This window comes from Octopus sinensis, linkage group LG30 (assembly GCF_006345805.1).
Source record: "Octopus sinensis linkage group LG30, ASM634580v1, whole genome shotgun sequence".
Classification (NCBI taxonomy): Eukaryota; Metazoa; Mollusca; class Cephalopoda; order Octopoda; family Octopodidae; genus Octopus; species Octopus sinensis.
The window spans coordinates 9,755,699-9,783,529 of NC_043026.1; the positions used below are offsets into that span (position 1 = coordinate 9,755,699).

Sequence of the window (27,831 nt, forward strand, 5' to 3'; positions counted from 1 at the left end):
GAAGTGAATGATACTAGCTCAATGAGACTTCCATTCACAAAGATCATGCAATATATCAATATATTTGAAGGAACGAAAACAGGATGAGGCAGTGGACTGGAAGCAAATGACCGAGATTTGTATGGATAGCAAGGCCATTGTTTACAGCCAGTGAAAAGACATGGAGACGAACAGATATACAAACTCACTTACAAAAGTGTACAGTTGTGTGTGTATGTATGTATAGATAGATAGAAGGCTTCCTTAAGAGATGCTTGCATCTCTCCTGACACATGGGAAGGCATAGCTATTGATCGTAGCAGGTGGAGAAGGATTGTGCATGAGGGGACAGCCACTTTTGAGAAATCTTGAGTTGCACATGAGAAAGTAAGGAGGGATGTCAGGAAGGGCATCGCTGTTATCCTTCCAGAAGGGAAGGGTCTTCCTTTGATTCTGACATGCAATGTCTGTGTAAGACCCTGCCTCAGTAAAGCTGGACTCATGAGTCATCTTCGTAGTCATAAAACGAGACAGATGAGTGACAACCTGGCCACTGGGGGTGGTGTAACACACCTATCTGTCGGGCATGTGGAAGAGAGTATAATTTGGCAGGAGGACTTAAACGACATGCAAAGGTACATGAAGCCCAGTTACAACTACAGCCGGCTATTACTGGTAAAGGTCTTAGTTGCCAATTCTGTACAAGACATTGTAGATGTTTAGCTGGGCTAAAAAGTCACATTCGATCACAGCACCAGTAACAGTTAAGCTTCGTGCAATAGCCATACTTGATAACGAGGAGGCAGCCATAATAGATAGATAGATGTGTGCGTATACATACACAGAAGCGCATATATGTACGTATGCAATTGGCTCCTTACTGCTCAGGCCTTTCGTTCTCACATTATAGAATATTGGCCAACCACGCTGCATGTCTCCTCTCTTTGGTTATCATTTAACATCTGTCTTCCATGCTGGCATGAGTTGAATGGTTCCACAGGAACTGGCAAGCCAAAGAGCTGCACCAAACTGTTTTCAGCTCTGGTGGGGTTTCTACAGGTGGATGTCCACCTTCCTAGTACAAACCACTTTACAGAGTGTACTGATTGTTCTTCATGTGGCACTGGTATTGGTGCCTTTAACATGGTACCAGCACCGGTGGGTTCGCCAAACAACTTCTAAGACAAAGACCCCATGACTGGGAGAGGGAGTGTATTAACACATTAAGTCCCACTGTCCTATAAATAGGACACTAAATGAAAACATTTAGATAAGCTATATCACATTGTCCCAGTGTCCTATTTCTAGAACACTGTGTATTTCCATTTCTACTTGAAGTAAAGGAGTTTTAATAATTGAATTTTTCATTTTAACCTATTTTCAATCATCTGTGACAATTTAAATGTAATATTCAGAAATTTAAGTAGTCTGGGACTTAAAGGGTTAAGAGAGGAGACTTTGTGCTAGATGAGGGATTAAAGTATAATAGAGGGATAGATATAGATGTCATACAGAGGAGATACTTGGCCACTCGTGTAGGAAAAGAAAAGGGAAGTAGGGATAGAGAAATAGATGGTGTTGGAGATGCACCAAGGGACCTAACCACAGGGAATGAGACACCTATAAGGATACAGAAGGGATAGAGGGGGGATATTTCATACAAATTTGAAGGGAGATGTTGGAGGTGGGCAGGGTTGATGTGGCAAGTAATAGTGAGGGAAATAGCCATGGCTATGGTAGATATGTGAGGTGGGGAACAGAGGCTGTTGGGGTATGAGGTATTGGTTGTAGGCGAGCTGGTAGAAACGTTAGCACGCTGGATGAAATGCTTAGAGGTATTCCGTCTGTTGTTACGTTGTGAGTTCAAATTCCGCCGAGGTCAACTTTGCCTTTCATCCTTTCGGGGTTGATAAATTAAGTACCAGTTATGCACTGGGGGCGATGTAATTGACTTAATACCTATGTCTGTCCTTGTTTGCCCCCCTCTGTGTTTAGCCCCTTGTGGGTAGTAAAGAAATAGGTATGAGATATTGGTTGTAAAGAACATGCTTGTATGCTTATTTACAATTTTACATAGCTTGATGTCTTCTTAAGCACATGAAATGACCAGAAGTCTCAGTCCCTTGCCATCTCCTTCATTAGACTCAACATCTGAGGAGATCATTTTTCACCACTTTGTTCCATGTCTTCCTAGGTCTACTTCTTCCATTTTTGTAAGATAATGTAATCTAGACCTTTTGCTAAATTTAATATAAAAAACACTTCTTGAGAGAGTTATCTGTTGTGGAGCACTAAACTGTAGTTATGCCCCATGTTTCCCTTTGCAGTCTCCTTTGTTTTGTACTCAAGGTCATTCTTTGTTTTTCCTTAGTGGTCCCTTGTTTTGTACTGGAGGTTATTAGGGTTAGGGTTACATACTTGACAACTTTACCATGTCCTCACAATGAAAAAGCCATAAATTTTGTTAGTGTTGAAAATATTTAATGAGTAAAGCATTGAAAAACTAATAAACAAGAAATATACAGTAAATTGTGGAACTGACATTCAACAAAAGCCATGTGCAGGGTTGCCAGGAGGAGCAGTTTTAGAATAGGGGTCCCTAATTTATGGAAAAAAGAATGGAAGTAGAGGATGGCACAGCAAGAAAATATTTTCCGTGCAGGTGGCACGTAAAATGCACCAATCCGACCGTGGCCGATGCCAGCCTCGCCTGGCACCTGTGCAGGTGGCACGTAAAAAGCACCCACTATACTCACGGAGTGGTTGGCGTTAGGAAGGGCATCCAGCTGTAGAAACACTGTCAGATAAGACCGGAGCCTGGTGCAGCCTTCTGGCTTCCCAGATCCCCGGTCGAACCGTCCAACCCATGCTAGCATGGAGAACGGACATTAAACGATGATGATGAAGATGATGAAAAGAACTGAAAGTTTTGGTAAAACACTTCCACAATCATGATTTCCATCACATGAATCCCAGGAATATTAAGGAGAGAAAAAAATTTACAGAAAAAACACACAATCTACTCTTTTTTCTCTCTTGTATGAATATATTTGTGTACAGAAAGATTACTGCTGACAGAGAATGATTTACTACAAAGATCACAGTGATATGGCTTCTCTCCTGTATGAGTACGTTTGTGTGTAGTTAAAGCGCTATTTTGAGAGAATGATTTGCCACAGATGTCACAGTGATATGGAGTCGTTCCTGTATGAGTAAGTCTGTGTGAAGTCAAGGTACCACTCTGAGAGAATGATTTACCACAGATATCACAATGATGTGGTCTCTCTCCTGTATGAATACGTTTGTGTGAAGACAGTTTACTCGCATCAGAAAACGATTTATTACAAACATCACAATGATAGGGTTTCTCTCCTGTATGAGTACGTTTATGTATAGTTACATCGTTACTACGAGAGAATGATTTACCACATATATCACAGTGATATGGTCTCTCTCCTGTATGAGTACGTTTGTGTATAGTTAAGGAACTACTGTTAGAGAATGGCTTACCACAGATATCACAGTGATATGGCTTCTCTCCTGTATGAATGCGTTTGTGTACAGAAAGACTACTTGTCCGAGAGAATGATTTCCCACAAACATCACAATGATGTGGCTTCTCCCCTGTATGAGAACGTTTGTGTACAATTAACTCAGTACTTTGACAGAATGATTTACCACAGATATCGCAATGATATGGTTTCTCTCCTGTATGAATACGTTTATGTGCAATAACGTGACAACTATTAGAGAATGATTTACCACAGATATCACAATGATATGGCTTCTCTCCTGTATGAATACGTTTATGTCCAGTTAAGGCACTACTTTGAGAGAATGATTTACTACAGACATCACAGTGATATGGCCTTTCTCCTGTATGAATTCGTCTGTGGGCAGTTAAAGGACTAGTTTTTGAGAATGATTTACCACAGATATCACAATGATACGGTTTCTCTCCTGTGTGAATATGTTTGTGAGCGGTTAAAGGACTACTCTGAGAGAATGATTTACCACAAATATCACAATGATATGGCTTCTCTCCTGTATGAACACGTTTGTGTACAGTTAAGTCCCTATTGCGAGAGAACAATTTACCACAGGTGTCACAGTGAAATGGCTTCTCTCTAGTATGAATACTTTTGTGTTCAGTGAGGTCACTTTTTTGAGAAGGATCTTTTACAGACATCACAGTCATATGACGACTTTCTTATCCCTTTTATCATATGTCTTAATGTGAAATCAATTCTTCTACTTTCTCAGTCTTTTCCATTATTTTTCTCCTCAAATCACAATGTATTTATATTGTTCTTGTTTTCCTTCTTATAGTTCACTCTTTACAAAGAATTTGCTTTGTACATCAATTCCTATCAGTCTTAAAAGATGATAAATATTGAGGATGTATCTTCAGTTATCCCAATGTCATCTGATATTCTGAAATAATAAAGAAACATCAGTGTAAGATACAGAGGCTACTTAAAAAAACACAGATTCAAAGGTGGAAAATTTACATTTCTACAGAAATAAACATTTACCTGAACAACTGAACTTATAATTTAACATTGTTGTTTAACCCTGAGGTGTCTCTGAGCAGAAATATGATTAAAGACTTTTCACCCTTTCTTTCTCTTTAGCATTGTATAGCTAGGATCACATCATCCAATAGTCTTCAATACTCATAAATGAAAGGTGAAATTTAAGGGAAATGTGCAGTTATTTCTAGTATGTCAGATGACCACAGAGAGCTATGAAGAAAGCTATGTTTTTGATTTATCCTACACCTCCAAAATTTTAAGCTTTTCAGAGGTAATTCCTGATGGAAAAGAGGCTCTAGAAGGTTTTATATTCATTGCTTTGTCTATAATGGTAAGGGAGGTTCTCTTTCCCCACTTCATTTTCTACAATTAGGAACCTTTCCTCATAGCACCTCCATGTGACAAGTGAGAGAAGTAGCCTTGCCCCAACCAAGGCTATGGTAAGAATGTGAGGGCATGGAAAGTGTGTGAGTATGCATGTGAAAGAGAGTAGCAAGGGCTGCAGCAGTTGGGGGTCGTGGGTAGGGTAAAGGGAATGTTGATAAGATAGGTTGTGGGAGATTTTTGACAGAGGGCAGATATAGGGAGGGTTAAGGCATGGTTGTAAAGGAGATGTTTGTATATATGGCCAATATTTTACTTAGTTTGAGTTCTCAAGTGCAACAAATCACCAGATTTCTTGGTCCTTTGTTGTCTCCTCTGTGAGGCTCAAAATCTGAAGGTCATTTCTCATCACTTTGTCCTACATTTTCCTGGGTCTTGCAAAGATTCCCTCCATAATCAGAAATAGACATGGAATGTGGTGGTAAAGCACGACCTTCAAACGTTGAGCTTCACAGAGCCAATGATAAGACACCAAGACCTTTGGAGACAGGCTGTGATTGAGAAGAACCGGCAAGTAAAGGAGATCACAGCCATGGCCTATACCAGCCCATTTAAAAGTACACTTGAATCATCAGGCAATACACTGCGCTTGAGAAGACCTACCGAGTCAAGTAAAAATCAATCAAAAAATCAAATCAAAATGGAAATTGTAGTTGTGGATGAGCCAATGCCACCTGACGACATGTAACAAGTACCATTCAAGTGTGAGTTGATGCCAGTGCCGCCTGACTGGCTACTGTGCTGGTCGCACATAAAAAAAACAAAAAAACATTCGAATGTGGCTGCTGCCAGTGGCACATAAAAAGCACCAAATGTGGTTGATGCCAGTGCTGCTTGACAGGCTCCCATGCCAGTGGCACATAAAAACCACCCACTACACTCTTGGAATTGTTGGCATTAGGAAGGGCATCCAGCTATAGAAACCTTGCCACATCAGATTGGAGCCTGGTGCACCCTACTGGCTTGCTAGTCCCAAGTCAAACCATCCAATGCATATCAGCATGGAAACAGATGCTAAACGATGATGATCACAGTGAAAAGGCTTCTTTCCTGTATGAGTACATTTATCTAATTGAATGACTATTGTCAGAGAATGATGTCCCACAGATATCACAATGATATAGTTTCTCTCCTGTATGGATACGTTTGTGTTTAGTCAAATGGCTACTTTCAGAGAATGATTTACCACAGATATCATAGTCATATGATTTCTCTCCTGTATGAACACACGTTTGTGTACAGTTATGTGCAGGTATCACAATGATACGACTTCACTCCTGTATGAATACGTCTGTGAGCAGTGAAACAACCATTTTGAGAATAATATTAACCACAGGTAGCAGTTACATGGCTTCTCCCTGATATGAATATGTTTATGTAAAGTCATGGCAGTACTGCGGGAGAATCATTTACTGCAGATATCAATCACATGGTTTCTCTCCTGTATGAATACATCTGTGTGCAGTTAGGTGACTACTGTCAGAGAATGATTTACCACAGATATCACACTGATATGGTTTCTCTCCTGTATGAGTACGTTTGTGTCTAGGTAAAGCACTGCTATCAGAGAATGATTTACCACAAATATCACAATGATGTGGCTTCTCTCCTGTATGAGTACGTCTGTGCGTAGTAATGTGCAGAATTCTAGAAAAGGATTTACCACAGATATCACAATGATAGGGATTCTCTCCTGTATGAATACGTTTATGTACAGTTAAGTCACTATTGCAAGTGAAAGATTTACCACAGATATCACAAGGATATGGCTTCTCTCCTGTATGAATATATCTATGAGCAGCTAAGTGACTATTTTGTGAGAATGATTTACCACAGCTGTCACAGTGATACAGTTTCTCTCCTGTATGGTTACGTTTATGTGTGGTTAAGTGGCAATTCTTAGAGAATGATTTACCACAGATATCACAATGGTATGGCTTCTCTCCTGTATGAGTACGTTTGTGTGAAGTCAAGGTATTACTGTCAGAGAATGATTTACCACAGATATCACAGTGGTATGGTTTCTCCCCTGTATGAATACGTTTATGTCTAGGTAAAGCACTGCTATCAGAGAATGATTTACCACAGATATCACAATGATATGGTTTCTCTCCTGTATGAATACGTATATGTGTAGTTAAGTCACTACTGCGAGAGAACAATTTACCACAAACATCACAATGAAATGGCTTCTCTCCAGTATGAATACATTTGTGTTTAGTTAAGTGACATCTTTGAGAGAATGAAATGCCACAGATATCACAACGATATGGCTTCTCTCCTGTATGAGTACGTATATGTGTAGTTAAGTCACAACCGCGAGAGAACGATTTACCACAGACATCACAATGAAATGGCTTCTCTCCAGTATGAATACGTTTGTGTTTAGTTAAATTACTTTTTTGAGAGAAGGACCTTTTACAGACATCACAGTCATATGAAGACTTTTTCATCTCTTTTATGTCTTCATGGGAAATCAATTCTTCTACTTTCTCAGTCTTTTCCATTATTTTTCTCCTTGAATCACAATGTATATATATTGTTCCAGTTTTCCTTCTTATAGTTAAGTCTTTACAAAGAATTTGCTTAGTACATCAATTCCTATCAGTTTTAAAATATGATAAATATTGAGGATGTATCTTCAGTTAGCCCAATGTCATATGATATTCTGAAATAATAAAGAAACATTAGTGTAAAATATGGAGGCTACTTAAAAAAGAAATACAGCTTCAAAAGTGGAAAATAAAAAAAAAATTGAATATCTCACAGTTCTTGCAATTCGTTCGAAAATGTCACCAAACGATAAAATAAAATGTTGAAGTTCATTTGAGTTCCTCGAATGTGAACCATTCTGAAAGGTTGCTTCAGAATATTTTCAAAACATTCCTGTCAACTCATTTGCATACGCGCAAGTCGTTGTAGCATCGACTACTTACGACTAGCTAGCGCGAACGCGCGTACCGGGACCAGTATTCGCTAGTAGTACCCCTAAGTGTTGTTGTGTATTTCAGATTATAGAAGGAGCGGCGAGCTGGCAGAAACGTTAGCACGCCGGGCGTAATGCTTAGCGGTATTTCGTCTGCCGTTACGTTCTGAGTTCAAATTCCGCCGAGGTCGACTTTGCCTTTCATCCTTTCGGGGTCGATAAATTAAGTACCAGTTACGCACTGGGGTCGATGTAATCGACTTAATACCTATGTCTGTCCTTGTTTGTCCCCTCTGTGTTTAGCCCCTTGTGGGTAATAAAGAAATAGGTATTTCGTCTGCCGTTACGTTCTGAGTTCAAATTTCACCGAGGTCGACTTTGCTTTTCATCCTTTCGGTGTCGATAAATAAAGTACCAGATTCGCACTGGGGGGTTGATATAATCGACTTAATCCCTTTGTCTGTCCTTGTTTGTCCCCTCTATGTTTATTTAGCCCCTTGTGGGCAGTAAAGAAATATATATATCAGATTATTTCTAAACTGAAGTGTTCTAGTATATTTGAGGAAATGGCAATCTTTCGTCGATTTCCGTAAAAAAATTTTTTTTTTACATATGGGCTTGCGGGAACTTTTGAAGTAATGAGAGCGAAAGAGACTAAGAGAAAGCGATTGTATGACGAGGGAAGTTCTTTTGAAGTTACCATGCATGGCAAGCATTGATGGACATGTGTGTGTGTGTGTGTGTGTGTGTTTGATGGGGTGTGGGAGACAGACAGTATGTTGTGTAAGTGAAGTGCTTCTGTTAGTGTGTGTGAAGAGACAGAGAGAGTAATGTGTGAAAGAAAGAGATAACTGAAATTTTTTACTCGGTGTATGTGTATATGTATGTATATTACTTTAAAAGTTCCCGCAAGCCCATATGTAAAAAAAAAAATTTTTTTACGGAAATCGACGGAAAGGTCTACTAGAGACGAAAGATCGCCGAGGAAATTTCTCAAACTAAAACATGCAACAAGCTAACGGGGCAACGACGGAGAATGTTGAAGGTAGCTTCCAGGTAGAAATAGCAGCTAAATCTCACACGAATCGTAGACATCTGCCAAACAAAGAAACGACACGTCAAGACAGAATTAAACAGATTAAATATTTTCATTGTTTAATACTTACAGAGATGTGTCATGAAAGATGGAGCTGTTATAAAGTGTGTGTATGATATGTATTAAGCGTACTTTTAAGTGTTTGTAGAAGTTAAATAAGAGAAACGATTTGTTTCAATGTCCAAGTGAATGCGGCAGTACAATTAATGCGCATGCGTATAGTTTGATAAAAAACACTTACGGGAGGTAACTCTTGTTGGAATTTTTAACCGTAATAAAATTTTTATTTTTCGTTTTTGAATTTGGTTTACAAGATTCTTTATGTGAATTCGTGTGTTGAAGCATATCCTGTTGTGTCTGGGGAGAGTCATTTTCTTTTTGTACCTTATAATGTAACACACTCACCGGTAGAATTTCCACTTATTTCTTATTTTCCTAAAGTTTTCGTTGCATCTTCAACCTTTTCAATAGTCTTGATTGACTCTCTTTACTTGTTTCAGTCATTTGACTGCGGCCATGCTGGAGCACCGCCTTTCAGTCGAGCAAATCGACCCCGGGAATTATTCTTTGTAAGCCCAGTACTTATTCTATCGGTGTCTTTTGTCGAACCGCTAAGTGACGGGGACGTAAACACACCAGCATCGGTTGTCAAGCAATGCTAGGGGGACAAACACAGACACACAAACATACATATATACGACGGGCTTCTTTCAGTTTCCGTCTACCAAATCCACTCACAAGGCTTTGGTCGGCCCGAGGCTATAGTAGAAGACACTTGCCCAAGGTGCCACGCAGTGGGACTGAACCCGGAACCATGTGGCTGGTTAGCAAGCTACTTACCACACAGCCACTCCTTTATTTTTCGTTTTTGAATTTGGTTTACAAGATTCTTTATATGAGTTCGTGTGTTGAAGCATATTCTGTTGTGTCTGGGGAGAGTCATTTTCTTTTTGTACCTTATAATGTAACGCACTCATCGGTAAAATTTCCACTTATTTCTTATTTTCCTAAAGTTTTCGTTGCATCTTCAACCTTTTCAATAGTCTTGACTCTCTTTACTTGTTTCAGTCATTTGACTGCGGCCATGCTGGAGCACTGCCTTCAGTCGAGCAAATCGACCCCAGGACTTATTCTTTGTAAGCCCAGTACTTATTCTATCGGTGTCTTTTGCCGAACCGCTAAGTGACGGGGACGTAAACACACCAGCATCGGTTGTCAAGCAATGCTAGGGGGACAAACACATACATACATATATACGACAGGCTTCTTTCAGTTTCCATCTACCAAATCCACTCACAAGGCATTGGTTGGCCCGGGGCTATAGCAGAAGACACTTGCCCAAGATGCCACGCAGTGGGACTGAACCCGGAACCATGTGGTTGGTTAGCAAGCTACTTACCACACAGCTACTCCTGTGCCAACTTTCTACGACAGATTCCATCGTAAGAGTGATGTCAACAGCATATACTAGTTCCCAAGGATAGCCATACAAGCCATGAGTAGGGATACTGTCAGTAAAGTGAGAATCAGCCATGAGAACACATACAAATTTAGTGTCAGTTCCTTCCGATTCATCAAAGTCTTCCAGGCCACATCATCATCATCGTTTAACGTCCGTTCTCCATGCTAGCATGGGTTGGACGGTTCAACTGGGGTCTGTGAAGCCAGAAGGCTGCACCAGGCTCCGGTCTTATCTGGCAGTTTCTACAGCTGGATGCCCTTCCTAACGCCAACCACTCCGTGAGTGTAGTGGATGCTTTTTACGTGCCACCAGCACTGGTGCCAGGCGAGGCTGGCATCGGCCACGGTCGGATTGGTGTATTTTATGGAAGCCAGTCAAGGCGGCACTGGCTTTGGCTACGATTCGGATGGTGCTTTTTACGTGCCACCGACATGGAAGCCAGTCGAGGCGGCGCTGGCATCGGCCACAATTCGGATGGTGCAACAGAAGAATTTAAAGCTGGCTATCCTTGGGAGCTAGTATATGCAGTTGACATCACTCTTGCTATGGAATCTGAAAGTTGTTATCAAAATATGCAGAAGCTGACTCTGGCTTTGCATCTGGACTCTTTGTGACTAGATTTCAAATACCATTGTTCCTGAGTTATGCTTTAACTGTACACAAAACCCAGAGCATTTCAGTTGATGGCATTGTAGTTGATTATGTGGAGGCGTGTGGCTTAATGGTTAGGGTGTCAGCATCATGATCGTAAGATTGTGGTTTCGATTCCTGGACCGGGTGACGTGTTGTGTTCTTGAGCAAAACACTTCATTTCACGTTGCTCCACTCCACTCATCTGGCAAAAATGAGTAACACTGCGATGGACTGGCGTCCCGTCCAGCTGAAGAACATATACGCCATTGAAACGGGGAAAGCAGGAAGGCGGCGAGCTGGCAGAAACGTCAGCACGCCGGGCGAAATGCGCAGCCGTTACGTTCTGAGTTCAAATTCCGCCGAGGTCGACTTTGTCTATCATCCTTTCGGGGTCGATAAATTAAGTACCAGTTACGCACTGGGGTTGATGTAATCGACTTAATATCTATGTCTGTCCTTGTTTGCCCCCTCTATGTTTAGCCCCTTGTGGGTAGTAAAGAAATAGGTATTTCGTCTGCCGTTACATTCTGAGTTCAAATTACGCCGAGGTCGACTTTGTCTTTCATCTTTTCGGGGTCGATAAATTAAGTACCAGTTACGCACTGGGGTTGATGTAATCGACTTAATATCTATGTCTGTCCTTGTTTGTCCCCTCTATGTTTAGCCCCTTGTGGGTAGTCGAGAAATAGGTGTTGTAGTTGATTTGGGATCTGATGTCCTTTCAGATGGAGTGGCTTGTGTTGACTTGTCACATGTTTGAAAGTTGTGCAATGGTTATTATTCGATTGATTCAGACCCTCATAAATTGACAATGTGTGACAAAAGTGCATGAACTGAATAAAAGAGACTGAGACCCCAAAGAAATAGGCCTGATTTGCCACCACTTCTTTCATGTTGTGCTAAGCCACATAGTTTATTAATGTATAAAAAAATATCATATAAAAGAAAAAAATACATTGACATTGATTTAGCACAAAAAAATGCTGATGACAAAAAGAAATGGCAAAATTTCAATCACAACAATATTGACTTCAATTTGGAATTTGCCAACACCATAGTTCAGACAATTTATCAGAAGCTCTCACTTTTATGACATTATTACAACTAATGTCAGTATAGACTTGACCTGTCGAGAGGTTAAGAGAATTTTAGTTCTTAGCATTCCAAATGTAGCTGATCTGAGAGGATTGGTGGAAAAAATTTGCTGTTTTACTCTTTCCTCTTCTCTCCTGTATGAATACGTTTGTGTGTAGAAAGATTATTACTGTCTGAGAATGCTTTACCACAGAGGTCACAATGATATGGCTTCTCTCCTGTATGAATACGTTTGTGTCTAGTTAATTCACTAATCTGAGAGAATGACTCAACACATAAATCGCAATGATATGGAGCTTTTCCTGTATGAGTAAGTCTGTGTGAAGTCAAAGTACTATTCCTACAGAAAGACTGACCACAAATATCAATAATATGGTTTCTCCCCAGTATGAATACGTTTGTGCGAAGTTAGGCCACTATTTTGAGAGAAAGCTTTGTCACAGATATCACAGTGATATGGCTTTTCTCCTGTGTGACTACGCTTATGTGTAATTACATGACTATAGTTAGAAAATGATTTACCACAGATATCACAATGATATGGCTTTTCTCCTGTGTGAATGCGTTTGTGTCTGACCATGGCACTACTGTGAGAGAATGGTTTACCACAAACATCACAGTGATATGGAGTCTCTCCTGTATGAGTACGTTTGTGTGAAGTAAGATTACTACTGTCAGAGAATGATTTACCACAGATATCACAATGATACAGTTTCTCTCCTGTATGAATACGTTTGTGCCTAGTTAATTCGCTACTTTGAAAGAATGATTTACCACAAATATCGCATGGATATGGAGTCTCTCCAGTATGAACACGTACGTGTACAGTTAAGTGACTATTTTGAGAGAATGATTTACCACAGATATCACAGTGATATGGTTTCTCTCCTGTATGAATACGTCTGTGGGCAGTTAAATGACTACCTTGAGAGAACGATTTACCACAAACATTACAGTGATATAACTTTTCTCTTGTATGAATACGTTTGTGTTTAGTTAGGTCACTTTTTCGAGAGAAGGACCTTTTACAGACATCACAGTCATATGAAGACTTTCTCATTTCCTTTATGTCTTCATGGGAAATACATTCTTCAACCTGCTCACTCTTTTCCATTATTTTTCTCTTCAAATCACAATGTATTTATATTGTTCCTGTTTTCCTTCTTATAGTTCACTCTTTATAAAGAATTTGCTTTGTACATCAATTCCTTTCAGTCTTAAAAGATGATAAATATTGAGGATATTTCTTCAGTTATCCCAATGTCATGATATTCTGAAATAATAAAGAAACATCAGTGTAAAATATGGAGGCTACTTAAAAAAATCGAGGTCTCTTCTGTTTTGTAGTGGGGGTCGTTGTTTATGGACATATTTGACATCTTTAACATATTCTTGTCAACAAAAAAGCCATAAATTTTGTTAATATATTTAATAAGTGCATCGTTTATAACTTAATAAACAGTAATATACAGTAATTAATATACAGTAAACTGTAGAAGTGATATTCAACAAACACATGTAGGGCTACCAGGATGAACAGTTTCAGAATAGAGGCTCCTACATTATGGAAAAAAAGCATGGGTGCAGGGGTTAGAGAGAAAATTTGTAAAGAAAGAAAAAAACTGAAATCTTTGGAAATACATTAGTTTCAGAGTCATAATTACCATTACTTAAATCACAGGAATATTACAAAGAAGACGCTTACAGAAGAAACCGTTCAAACTGCCGTTATCTTTTCTCTTGTGTATGAATACATTTGTGAACAGTTAATTTACAACATACAATGAATAATTTACCACTTGTGAAGACCTGTTGAGGCAAGTGAAAATCAAAATCGTAATCTATCAACATCAGTGGAATTTGTAGCTGTGATACCAGTGCCGGTGGCACGTAAGAGAACCATCCGAACGTGGCCATAGCCAGCGCAACACTGACTGGCTTTCGTGCCGGTGGCACGTGAAAAGCACCATCTGACCGTGGCCGTTGCCAGCCTCCTCTGGCACCTGTGCCGGTGGCACGTAAAAAGCACCCACTACACTCACGGAGTGGTTGGCATTAGGAAGGGCATCCAGCCGTAGAAACACTGCCAGATCAGACTGGGCCTGGTGCAGCCTTCTGGCTTCCCAGACCCCGGTCGAACCGTCCAACCCATGCTAGCATGGAAAGCGGACGTTAAACGATGATGATGATGTGTGTGAGATGGCTTCTCTCTAGTACGAGTACGTTTATGAAAGGTCATAGTATTACTGTGAGAGAGTCACCTTAGATATCACACTAAAATGGTTTCTCTTCAGTATGAATATTTTTATGTATATTTAAGTCACTACCAACAGAGAATGATTTACCACAGATATCACAGTGATATGGCCTTTCTCCAGTATGAAGACGTCTGTGGACAGTTAAATAACCATTTTGAGAGAATGATTTACCACAGATATCACAGCCATATGGCTTCTCTCCTGTATGAATACGTTTGTGAGCAGTTAACGTACTACTTTGGGTGAATGATTTACCACAGATATCACACTGATATGGTTTCTCCCCTGTATGAATACGTTTGTGTGAAGAGAGAGTGCTACTGTCAGAGAATGATTTACCACAAATATCACAATGATGTGGCTTGTCTCCTGTATGAATACGCTTGTGTACAATTAAAGCACTACCATCAGACAATGATTTACCACAGATATCACAATGAAATGGTTTCTCTCCCGTGTGAATACGTCTGTGTTTTTTTAACTCACTATTTTGGGAGACTGCTTTACCACAGATATCACAGTGATATGCTTCCTCTCCAGTATGAAGACGTTTGTGTACAGTCAAAGCAGAACTGACAGTGAATGATTTACCACAGATATCACAGTGGTACGGTTTCTCTCCTGTATGAATACGTCTGTGGGCAGATAATGTACCATTCTCACTGAATGATTTACCACAGATATCACAATGATATGGTTTCTCTCCTGTATGAATACGTCTGTGGGCAGTTATATGACCACTTTGAGAGAATGATTTACCACAGATATCACAATGATACAATCTCTCTCCTGTATGAATATATTTGTGTCTAGTTAAGTGACAACTGCGATAGAATGATTTACCACAGACATCACAAGGATATAGCTTTCCTTTTGTATGAATATATTTGTGTACAGTTAGATTACGCTTCTGAGAAAATGATTTGCCACAGACATCACAGTAATACAACTTCTCTCCTGTATGAATAAGTTTGTGTTCAGTTAGGTTACTTTTTCGAGAGAAGGATCTTTTACAGACATCACAGTCATATGACAACTTTCTTATCCCTTTTATGTTTTCATGGGAAATCAATTCTTCAACCTTTTTGCTCTTTTCCATTATTTTCCTCCTCAAATCACAATGTATTTATATTGTTCTTGTTTTCCTTCTTATAGTTCACTCTTTACAAAGAATTTGCTTTGTACATCAATTCCTATCAGTCTTAAAAGATGATAAATATTGAGGATGTATCTTCTCTTATCCAATGTCATCTGATATTCTGAAATAAGAAAGAAAGATCAGTGTAAAATATGGAGGCTACTTAAAAAAACACAGATTCAAATGAGGAAAATTTACATTTCCACAGAAATAAAAATTTACCTGAACAACTGAAATTATAATTTGACATTGTTGTTTAACCCTGAGGCATCTCTAACTCAGTGTTTTTCAACGAGGGTTTCGCCAGTACAGTCCAGGGGTTCCGCAAGAAGTTACAAAACTGCTAAAATCGGCTGTAATTCTTAATTCTCCTGTGCAGATATATGTGCATAAGACTAATAAATTATTGCACAGGGGTTCCTCGAGGCAGTGGAATGTTTCCTTGGGGTTCCGCTCCAGCAAAAAGATTGAAAAGCACTGGTCTAACTGACTGTGTCTAACTCAGTGGTTTTCAACCAGGGTTCCACCAGACAGTCCAGGGGTTCCGCAAGAAGTTACAAAACTGCTAAAATCGGCTGTAATTCTTAATTCTCCTGTGCAGATATGTGTGCATAAGACTATTAAATTATTGCACAGGGGTTCCTCGAGCCAGTGGAATGTTTCCTTGGGGTTCCGCTCCAGTAAAAAGTTTGAAAAGCACTGCTCTAACTGAGCAGAAATACGTGTTGGTTTCCGAACATTTCAGTGGTTGGAGTCTATTTCAGAGTATTTTTCGAACCAAAACACACAAACTAACGGGGCAGCGATAAAAAGTGGTGGTGGGTGTGGCTTCCACAGGCAGAAATAGCAGCCAAATCTCAAACAAATCATGGACATCTCTCATCCATAAAAGATGAGAGAGAGACACAAAGAATCGACACGTCAAAAAACCGAACGTCTACAGAATTAAAAGACTAAATATTTTCACTGTTTCATACTTACGGAAGGAAATGTTTCGCACAGGAAAGAATTGTTACAGAGTGTGTGTGTAAATTAGGGAAACGTATCGAAAGTGTCTGTAGAAGTTAATTAATAGAAACTGAGAAAGGAAACGGAAATACTTTAATGCCAATGCGGAAGTACAATTAAGGCGCATGCGTATCATATGAAACACATAGGGGAGGTAATGCTTGTCGGTACATTTTCGTCTGCGTTACGTTGTGAGTTCAAATTCCGCCGAGGTCGACTTTGCCTTTCATCCTTTCGGGGTCGATAAATTAAGTACCAGTTACGCACTGGGGTCGATGTAATCGACTTAATACCTATGTCTGTCCTTGTTTGTCCCCGCTGTGTTTAGCCCCTTGTGGGTAGTAAAGAAATAGGTACATTTCTGCTTAAAGCAATTCTTAGTCTGTCTCTTTCACTCTTTTACTTGTTTCAGTCATTTGACTGCGGCAATGCTGGAGCACCGCCTTTAGTCGAGCAAATCGACCCCCGGGACTTATTCTTTGTAAGCCCAGTACTTATTCTATCGTCTCTTTTGCCGAACCACTAAGTGACGGGGACGTAAACACACCAGCATCGGTTGTCAAGCAATGGTAGAGGGACAAACACACACACACACAAACACGCACACATACACATATATACGACAGGCTTCTTTCAGTTTCCGTCTACCAAATCCACTCACAAGGCATTGGTCGGCCCGGGGCTATAGCAGAAGACACTTGCCCAAGTTGCCATGCAGTGGGACTGAACCTGGAACCATGTGGTTGGTTAGCAAGCTACTTACCACTCAGCCACTCCTGTATAAAAAAATGTTCTTGCGCGATTTTTAGATATTTTATGTTAATGTAATTCCTAATAATGACACTGACTATAATCCTCAAAATCATCCTGGTTTCACACCCAATTCTGAAAGAAGAATTAGTTCTCATTCCTTTAATAATGATCTCTAGAAACGATGATTTGGCGATCTTTCGTCTCTAGTAGACCTTTCCGTCGATTTCCGTAAAAAAAATTTTTTTTTTTTACATATGGGCTTGCGGGAACTTTTGAAGTAATGAGAGCGAAAGAGACTAAGAGAAAGCGATTGTATGACGAGGGAAGTTCTTTTGAAGTTACCGTGCATGTGAAGCATTGATGTACATGTGTGTGTGTGTGTGTTTGATGGGGTGTGGGAGACAGACAGTATGTTGTGTAAGTGAAGTGCTTCTGTTAGTGTGTGTGAAGAGACAGAGTAATGTGTGAAAGAAAGAGATAACTGAAATTTTTTACTCGGTGTATGTGTATATGTATGTATATTACTTTAAAAGTTCCCGCAAGTCCATATGTAAAAAAAAAATTTTTTTTTTTTACATATGGGCTTGCGGGAACTTTTGAAGTAATGAGAGCGAAAGAGACTAAGAGAAAGCGATTGTATGACGAGGGAAGTTCTTTTGAAGTTACCGTGCATGTGAAGCATTGATGTACATGTGTGTGTGTGTGTGTTTGATGGGGTGTGGGAGACAGACAGTATGTTGTGTAAGTGAAGTGCTTCTGTTAGTGTGTGTGAAGAGACAGAGTAATGTGTGAAAGAAAGAGATAACTGAAATTTTTTACTCGGTGTATGTGTATATGTATGTATATTACTTTAAAAGTTCCCGCAAGTCCATATGTAAAAAAAAAATTTTTTTTTACGGAAATCGACGGAAAGGTCTACTTGAGACGAAAGATCGCCGATGATTTTAACGTCTACGTTTCGATGGGGCAAGGGTTAGAGGTGTCTATTGTCAGCTGATATTCCTGGTGCCAACAGTTGCATATTCAAGTGAGCTTACAAGAGTTGAGCAAGGAGAGTTTTGTCATCATGACAGTTCTGTCTAACGAAATGTTCCTTTACAGGATATAATTTACTGTTAGCACGGACCATCGGTCACTGCTTTCCTTCAATAACGAACCAATATGTAATGGTTCGGATTAACAATCACCAATACACTTACAAGGATATGACTTTGTTGTTAATTATGAGCCTGAGGTGTTCCAATACCCGTGACTGCCAAAGCCACCACCCATTACCCCTCACCAACTTCTCGGATAGAGATAAGGAGGAATTTCGAATTGAGGATGGTAGTGAATACTATATCAACACCATCATTGCTAATGACCTACCAGATGGGTTCGTGCTTGCAATGCTAAAAAGGGGGCATTAATAATGATGAAACCTAGCTACGATATACTAAATGGTACCCTTTCAGAAAGGCCAGCAGAACAACTCTTTAGACACATTTCTCTTTTTTCAGAATTGGCAACTACTAAATCATTAATCATCAGAGATACTCATATTGTTACACCTACGAAGCTACAAGCTAAATTATTGCTCTATACTCCTTCACAGATAGGGAGTTATGTCCCATGTACGACTAAGTTTACTGCTTGTGACAGGAACCAGCCATACACAGATCGTGCTCTCTTGGAATGCAAAGGAGACAGTTACTTGCCGTAATGTTCCCCATACTACATAATAACTCCAGACTTACATAAATCTTGAAGTTTCATGTCACTAAATACTAATCTATATTAGGAAGTACATAAGGCGCAGGAGTGGCTGTGTGTTCTGGGTTCTGGGTTCAGTCCCACTGCGTGGCACCTTGGGCAAGTGTCTTCTACTATAGCCTCAGGCCGACCAAAGCCTTATGAGTGGATTTGGTAGATGGAAACTGAAAGAAGCCTGTCGTATATATGTATATATATGTATGTGTGTGTGTGTTTGTGTGTCTGTTTGTCCCCCTAGCATTGCTTGACAACCAATGCTGGTGTGTTTACGTCCCCGTCACTTAGCGGTTCGGCAAAAGAGACCGATGGAATAAGTACTGGGCTTACAAAGAATAAGTCCCGGGGTCGATTTGCTCGACTAAAGGCGGTGCTCCAGCATGTAAAACAGTAAACAGCAAACAGTAATTCACTGGGGAAGGACTTTATATTATCTAAGCATCTGCCTGTCCTGTTTTCTAGCGAGAACGTAGTCAATTTGTCAAGTGTGTCCGCAAGATTCACAGATAATCAAACAGCCGGCAGGTTTCCCGAAGTTCAGTAATAGCATTTAGCGTCCGTTTTCTATACTGGCATGGGTTAGACGTTTTGACAGGGACTGCATCAGGATTCCATAATCTGTTTTTAGGTTTGTCTGGATGCTCTTCCTAATGTCAACAACTTTACAGAGTGTCCCGGGTGTTTTTTTACGTGACACCAGCATGAGAGGAGTTAGTGCTAACAAAACTAGCGTGGGATTGAGGAAAATCAGAATCCCTTCCAAAACATCTTTTCTCAATTTTATAAAGACAACTGTAATCTAAGCGAATGTAAACTTATATTAGCAACATTTATTTTTTTTTTAAATATAGTAATCTCGGATATATAATTATTTTTTTTATTCTGATGGGGGAAGCACTCCGTCGGTTACGACGATGAGGGTTCCGGTTGATCTGACCAACGGAACAGCCTGCTCGTGAAATTAACGTGTAAGTGGCTGAGCACTCCACAGACACGTGCACCCTTAACGTAGTTCTCGGGGATATTCAATGTGACACAGAGAGTGACAAGACCGGCCCTTTGAAATACAGGTACAACAGAAACAGGAAGAAAGAGTGAGAAAGTTGTGGTGAAAGAGTACAGCAGGGATCACCACCATCCCCTGCCGGAGCCTCGTGGAGCTTTAGGTGTTTTCGCTCAATAAACACTCACAACGCCTGGTCTGGGGATCAAAACCGCGAGTCCGCTGCCCTAGCCACTGGGCCTCCACTTATTCTGATACATAAAAGGTACACAGACGTTTGGCGGAGCTGGGCCACTAACAATGAAGTTTGTGTAATCATTAGCCATACTAAAGTGCCAGATGATGTCCATGAGGGCACTTAATTGTTCAATGCTGTAGCCTTGCTATCACCCACAGTAATGTGTTGGGTTGCTTCAGTAGGTTCCACTGAACCATGTCCTATGCAGCCCCCTGATGCATTTAGTGCTGGTTTTTTCCCGTTTTTTTTTTACTTCTCTTTGCTCGTTTGTTTTCCTTGGTTTTGGATTTGTATTTAAATGTGGATTATTTATGCTAAGTAGGCGTACCTTTTATGTATGAGAAGAGATTGGCTAAACTGGCAACATGACCATACCCAAATACAACAATTAAAAAAAAATATTCTTCAGAAGATTATAATGAATCAGTCTGTGGTGTGGGACACTATATTTATGCCTCATGTTGTTCCTTTGTGATCTCTAACGTTTTGTATTAGAGATCATTCTTTATGTTCTTGTTCAACAACTTTCCTGTATCCATGTATATGAAAAAGCCACAACTTATGCTATTGTTAACATATTTAATGAGTGAGATATTAAAAAGTTTATAAAGAATAAATATACAGAAAATTGGGGAAATAATATTCAAGAAACACTTATGTGTAGGGTTGCCTGGATGAGGGGTTTCAGTACAGAAGTCCCCCCCATCACAGGAAATGAAATGAGCATGGAGGTGGGGGTGGCCAAAAGAGTGTAAAAGGCAAAATAAAGAAAAAAAGGAATTTTTGGAAATACATTATTTTCAGTCATAATTTCCATTACATTAAACACAGGAATATCCAAAAGTGAAAGAAAAAAGAAACCCCAGAGCCATACAAACTATCCTTTCTCTCCTGTATGAATACATTTGTGTTTAGTTAAGTGACTACTATTAGAGAAGGATTTTTCACAGACATCACAGTGATATGGCTTCTCTCCTGTATGAGTACGTTTGTGTGGAGTTAAGGAACTATTTTGAGAGAAGGATTTGCCACAGATGTCACAGTGATATGGTTTCTCTCCTGTATGAATACGCTTGTGTTTAATTAAGTTACTATTTTGAGAGAATGATTTATTACAGATATCACAGCAGTGTGTTTTCTCTCCTGTGTGAGTACGTTTGTGTAAAGTCAATGCATGACTATCAGAGAATAATTTAGCACAGACATCACAATGATAGACCTCTCTTGCATGAGTACGTTTATGTGAAGTCAAGGTACTACTCTCAGAGAACAATTTATCACAGATATCACAGTGATATGGCTTCTCTCCTGTATGAATTCGTTTGTGTTTAGTTACATCACTACTGTTGGAGAATGATTTGCCACAGATATCACAGTGAAATGGCTTCTCACCTGTGTGAAAACGTTCATGTATAGTTAAATGACTATTTTGAGAGAATGATTTCCTACAGATATCACACTGATATGGCTTTTCTCCTGTATGAATACGCTTGTGTGTAATTAAGTGACCACTCTGGGAAAATGATGTACCACAGATATCACAGTGATATGGCTTCTCTCCAGTATGAATACGTTTATGTGCAGTTAAGTGACTACTTTTAGAAAATGATTTATCACAGAGATCACAATGATATGGTGTCTCCCCAGTATGAATACGTTTATGAGTATTTAAATTATTGCATTTAGAGAACGATTTACCACAGATATCGCAGTGATAAGGCTTCTCTCCTGTATGAACACGTTTGTGTACAACTAAGTCATTATTTTGAGAGAATGACTTACCACAGACATCACAATGATATGGTGTCTCCCCAGTGTGAATACGTTTGTGTGCAATTAATTTATTACTTTGAGAAAAGGATTTACCACAGTTATCACAGCGATATGGCTTCTCTCCTGTATGAATACGTTTGTGTGTAGTTAAGCTACCACTCTGAGAGAATGATTTACCACAGATATCACAATGATATGGCCTCTCTCCTGTATGAATACGTTTGTGTACAATTAAGTCAGTATTTTGAGAGAACGGTTTACCACAGATATCACAGTGATAAGGCTTCTCTCCTGTATGAATACATTTGTGTGTAGTTAGGTTACTTTTCTGAGAGAAGGACTTTTTACAGACATCACAGTTATATGACAATTTTCCTATCTCTTGTATTATGTCTTTAGGAGAAGTCAATTCTTTAAGTTTCTCCCTCTTTTCCATTATGTCTTCTTCTCAAATCCCAATGTGCATATTTTTTCTTGTTTTTGTTCTTATATTTTATTCCATACAAATATTTCTACAGCTGTATTTCTGTCCAGGGTTGACTATGTCAAACAACTCTTTTGTAATTTTACTCAAGTTTAATCTGCGCACAAGCTCGTTTTGTTGACATTCTTGTCAGTGATGCACAGAAATTTTGCTAATAATCTCAGATCAGAACAAATACTGTAAACGAATTCTACCACAGCTTTATAGAAACAATGTTATCGATCTGTTCAGTATAAAATTTTCCTTTAGTTTTTTGAAAGATAAATACCGAGGATATGGCTGTGTGATTAGGGAGTTTGCTTCCTAGCTACATGGTTTCGGGTTCAGTCCCACTGCATGGCACTTTGGGTGGGTGTCTTCCACTATAGCCCCGAGCCGACAGGAGCTTTGTGATTGAATTCGGTAGGTGGAAGTTACTGCCGTGTGTGTATGTGTGCGTATAGCTGCTCAGTGCTTCTCCGAAAGAGAGAGAGGGTATCTTCTGTTATCCAATGTCATCTGATATTCTGAAATAATAAAGAAACAACAGTGTAAGTTATAGAGGCTACTTAAAAAATGAAGATTCACCACTGGAAAAGTTACATTTCTATTGAGATAAACTTTAGAAATAAGCATTTACCCGAACAACTGAACTTTTTAATGTATTAAAATTTACATCACAGAATCTTGTGTGTAGCTTACATGTTTGTAAACCACAGCTACACCTTCACATTGTGTAATATTATTTAGATTAAACTAGAAAATAGTGGACAATAACATTCTTCTTTCTCCAGACATATAATATGACATTGTTGTTTGGCCTGAAGACAACTCTAACTGGGCAGAAATATGATTAAAGACACTCCATCCATGAACATCCTGTCTTTCTCTCTAGCATTGTATGTCTAGGAGTTCTTTTTTCCGCTGAATGAATTCCTGTGACATCCTAATATGCTACAAAACACTTTTTGGGGTCAGAAAAACGGAGTGGGGTGAGGTGAAAGCCTCGGAAATTTCACCCCCAACTCCACCCCTACTGATCTTTTCTGGGTTAGGATTAGGGAAATCCGTCCCGGATTCATACTCTCTCTTTTACTCGTTTCAGTCATTTGACTGCGGCCATGCTGGAGCACCGCCTTTAGTCGAGCATTTCAACCCCGGGACTTATTCTTTTTGTAAGCCCAGTACTTATTCTATCGGTCTCTTTTTGCCGAACCGCTAAGTGACGGGGACGTAAACACACCAGCATCGGTTGTCAAGCAATGCTAGGGGGACAAACACACACAAACATGCACACATACACATATATACGACAGGCTTCTTTCAGTTTCCGTCTACCAAATCCACTCACAAGGCATTGGTCGGCCTGGGGCTATAGCAGAAGACACTTGCCCAAGATGCCACGCAGTGGTACTGAACCCGGAACCATGTGGTTGGCTAGCAAGCTACTTACCACACAGTCACTCATTTTTTTTTTTTTTTTTTTCTTAAGTGAAAATCGTGCTGGTGAAAAAATAATGGAGGTGGGGGAAATTTCTGAGGCTTCCACCTCACCCCCAGGGATTTGCAGCATATTAGGAGCTCAGGGTACTTGATTCCACGCAAAAAAATCCGGGTTTTTTTTTTTTTTACGGGGTGAAAATCGTGAGGGTGTTACTCTGAAGGTAATTACTCTGAAAAATTACCCAAACCATAGTCATCCCTCATCATTAGCTCGAAATAGCAGCCAAATATTGCCCAAATCATAGCTATCACTCAACCGTAACAAGAAATAGAGGTCAAATCACGTACAAATTATAGACATCTTTCTTCTATAGCTAGAAATAGCAGCCAAATCTCGCACAAATCATAGACATCTCTATTTCCTTAAAGGTAGAAGAGACAAAGAGTCGACAGGTAAAAGCCCAAATAGTATTAAGACATGGAATATTTTCATCAATACTTACGTTATCGTTTTATAACGGATACTGTAGTTATAAGTGCTTGCTTTGTTATTATTATTATTAATATATGTATTATATAAAAGTGTGGTAATTACGAGAAGTTAGAAGTACTTTGCCACAGAATATGGAAGTGCGTTTAATGCGCATGCGTACCTTTTATATAAAATATTTTTTCGCGAAATCTTGTTATCTCCCTTTAACTTGCCACGCAAGAAACGGGTTTGCGCCGTGGTCTTTTCTTCTGTTACTTGTTTCAGCTATTTAAATAATAATGAAATTATTGTATACAGTGCTCAGGTGCACCACAACTTGTCAAAAGTGCATATAAAGTACATGCAGTAATGTAGAAATGTCTGGAAAGCGAACAATGTATGAGTCAGATACATGCTTGTGTGTGTATGGAGGGAGAAAATCAAGTGTAGTGTTGGCGAATCTCAGGAAGCATGGAAGTTTTGAAGGATGCAGTGTTCCGACAACTAACAACTGATGCCGGCAGTTTGTTCCATGCTTCAGCAACTCTCAGCGTGAAAAAATGTTTCCTGGAGTCATGGGAGCTGTGCTGTTTTCTTACTTTGTAAATATGTCCACGGGTGTTAGATGGGTGGAGTTTGAAAAGGTGCTCAGAGTTATTTTGAATGCGGCTATGCTGGAGCACCGTCACATACTCACCTAGGGCTTACTTTTTTAAAGCCTAGTACTTATTCTATCGGTCTGTTTTGCCGAACTGCCGGTTTACGGGCACGTAAACACCAATGTCGGTTGTCAAGCGGTGATGGAGGGACAAACACATACACACATATAGATATGTTTCTTTACTACCCACAAGGGGCTAAACACAGAGGGGACAAACGGATTAAGTCGATTACATCGACCTCAGTGCGTAACTGATACTTAATTTATCGACCCCGAAAGGGTGAATGGCAAAGTCGACCCCGGCGGAATTTGAACTCACAACGTAACGGCAGACGAAATACGGCTACGTATTTCGCCCGGCGTGCTAAACTTTCTGCCAGATATCTATATATATAAAAGTTGACTACTCCCACATTTTGCGGTGCAGTTTAACCAAAGTTCGGGTATCTTATAGTCGTGATTCATATCGAGCCCTTCTGGGTATTAGCGCGCGTCTACGATGAGTCTACGATTAAAAAGAAAAATTACCATCATTTTTTCCATTTTAATGCATTTTTTCGCTATTATATAAGGAAAGTACCTCTCTAAAAATGTCTACGATGAGTCAACGATTTAAAAAAAAATTACCATCATTTTTTATTCCATTTTTAATGCATTTTTTTGCTATAACTCTCTAAAAATGCTTATATAGTTATTTCCCTTACAAACCCGAGCAACGCCGGGCGATACTGCTAGTATATGTATATAAGACGGGCTTCTTTCACAAGGCTTTGGTGGGCCCGAGACTATAGAAGACATTTTCCCAAAGAGCCACGTAGTGAGACTGAACTCAGATCTATGTGTTTGGGAAGCGAGCTTCTTACCACACAGCCACGCCTGCGCCTATATCTTTTATCATTTATCTACCAGCCGAAATAGCTCAGTTGGGAGAACGTTAGACTGAAGATCTAAAGGTCCCTGGTTCAATCCCGGGTTTCGGCATCCTGTGGCTGGTCTACTTTTAAGAGGCGGCGAGATGGCAGAAACGTTAGCGCGCCGGGCGAAATGCTCAGCGGTATTTCGTCTGCCGTTACACTCTGAGTTCAAATTCCGTCGAGGGCGACTTTGCCTTTCATCCTTTCGGGGTCGATAAATAAAGTACTAGTTACGCACTGGGGTCGATGTAATCAACTTAATACCTTTGTCTGTCCTTGTTTGTCCCTTCTATGTTTAGCCCCTTGTGGGTAATAAAGAAACAATTATGTTCTGAGTTCAAATTCTGCCGAGGTTGACTTTGCCGTTCATCCTTTCGGAGTCGATTAAATAAGTAGCAGTTACGAACTGGGGTCGATATAATCAACTTAATCCGTTTATCTGTCCTTGTTTGTCCCCTCTATGTTTAGCCCCTTGTGGGTAGTAAAGAAATAGGTATTTCGTCTGTCATTACGTTCTAAGTTCAAATTCCGCCGAGGTCGACTTTGCCTTTCATCCTTTCGGGATCGATAAATAAAGTACTAGTTACGCACTGGGGTCGATGTAATCGACTTAATCCGTTTGTCTGTCCTTGTTTGGCCCCTTGTGGGCAGTAAAGAAATATATATCTTTTATCTTTTACTAGTTTCTTCCCGGGGCTGAGGTCATGCTGGAGCACCACATGTGGTTACTAGGTGTTGTTTCCGATATTATTTTTTGTTGAAGTAGCAAGTTGGACGGAGCTGCTCTTCTTTGTGTCTCCTGCCGCGATGTGGGTTCATCTGGTATCTCTGATAGAAACCTATCCAGACATTCCTTGAAAACTTCCACATCAACACCATGTAGATCTCTAAGGTTGCCTGGCAAGATGTCGAGCAATTGCAGGCCCTTGAAACCCAGACTATTGCAATATGGTGGCTTTGTTTTAAATGGGGAAGACGGGATCTTTGGTATGATGCAGTGCCATCCAGTTCGAGGATTGGTATAGCTGTCAATTCTAAAAGTGGGAGCTAAACCCTCCAAGATTTCCCAAATATATATCACCGCATATATATTGTTGTTTGGCCTGAAGACAACTCTAACTGGGCAGAAATATGATTAAAGACACTCCATCTATGAACATCCTGTCTTTCTCTCTAGCATTGTATGTCTAGGTTGCCTGGCAAGATGTCGAGCAATTGCAGGCCCTTGAAACCCAGACTATTGCAATATGGTGGCTTTATTTTAAATGGGGAAGACGGGATCTTTGGTATGATGCAGTGCCATCCAGTTCGAGGATTGGTATAGCTGTCAATTCTAAAAGTGGGAGCTAAACCCTCCAAGATTTCCCAAATATATATCACCGCATTATCTCTCTCGTCTTCTCTCCAGGGAATAGAGACTCAGCTCCTTTTAGCCGTGTGGTTAGAAGCTTGCTTCCCAACCACATGGTTCCAGGTTCACTTCCACTGTCTGGCACCTTACATACATACATACATACATACATACATACATACATACATACATACATACATACATACATACATGCATACATACATACATGCATACATACATGCATACAAACATGCATACAAACATACATACATACATAATATATACATGCATACATACATGCATACATATATACATACATACATACATGCATACATACATGCATACATACATACATGAATACATACATGCATACATACATACATGCATACATACATACATGCATGCATACATACATGCATGCATACATACATGCATACATACATACATACATGAATACATACATACATACATGTATCTGCGTGTTTGTCCCCACCACT

General features: G+C 39.8%; 1 protein-coding gene across 1 annotated transcript in view; it reads right to left on the reverse strand.

Annotated features, from left to right (window-relative positions):
* Positions 1-2,438: 2,438 nt before the first annotated feature.
* The window catches only part of LOC115226349 (zinc finger protein 91-like), a 49,739-nt gene continuing 24,346 nt past the window's right edge, over positions 2,439-27,831 (reverse strand). Inside the window, exons 4-6 of the mRNA XM_036515140.1 lie at positions 22,142-22,230; positions 2,884-3,255; positions 2,439-2,631 (exon numbers count right to left, since the gene is read on the reverse strand). Coding sequence (XP_036371033.1) covers positions 2,999-3,255; positions 22,142-22,230 — 346 coding nt within the window. The 3' untranslated portion in view covers positions 2,439-2,631; positions 2,884-2,998. The remainder of the gene's footprint in view (positions 2,632-2,883; positions 3,256-22,141; positions 22,231-27,831) is intronic.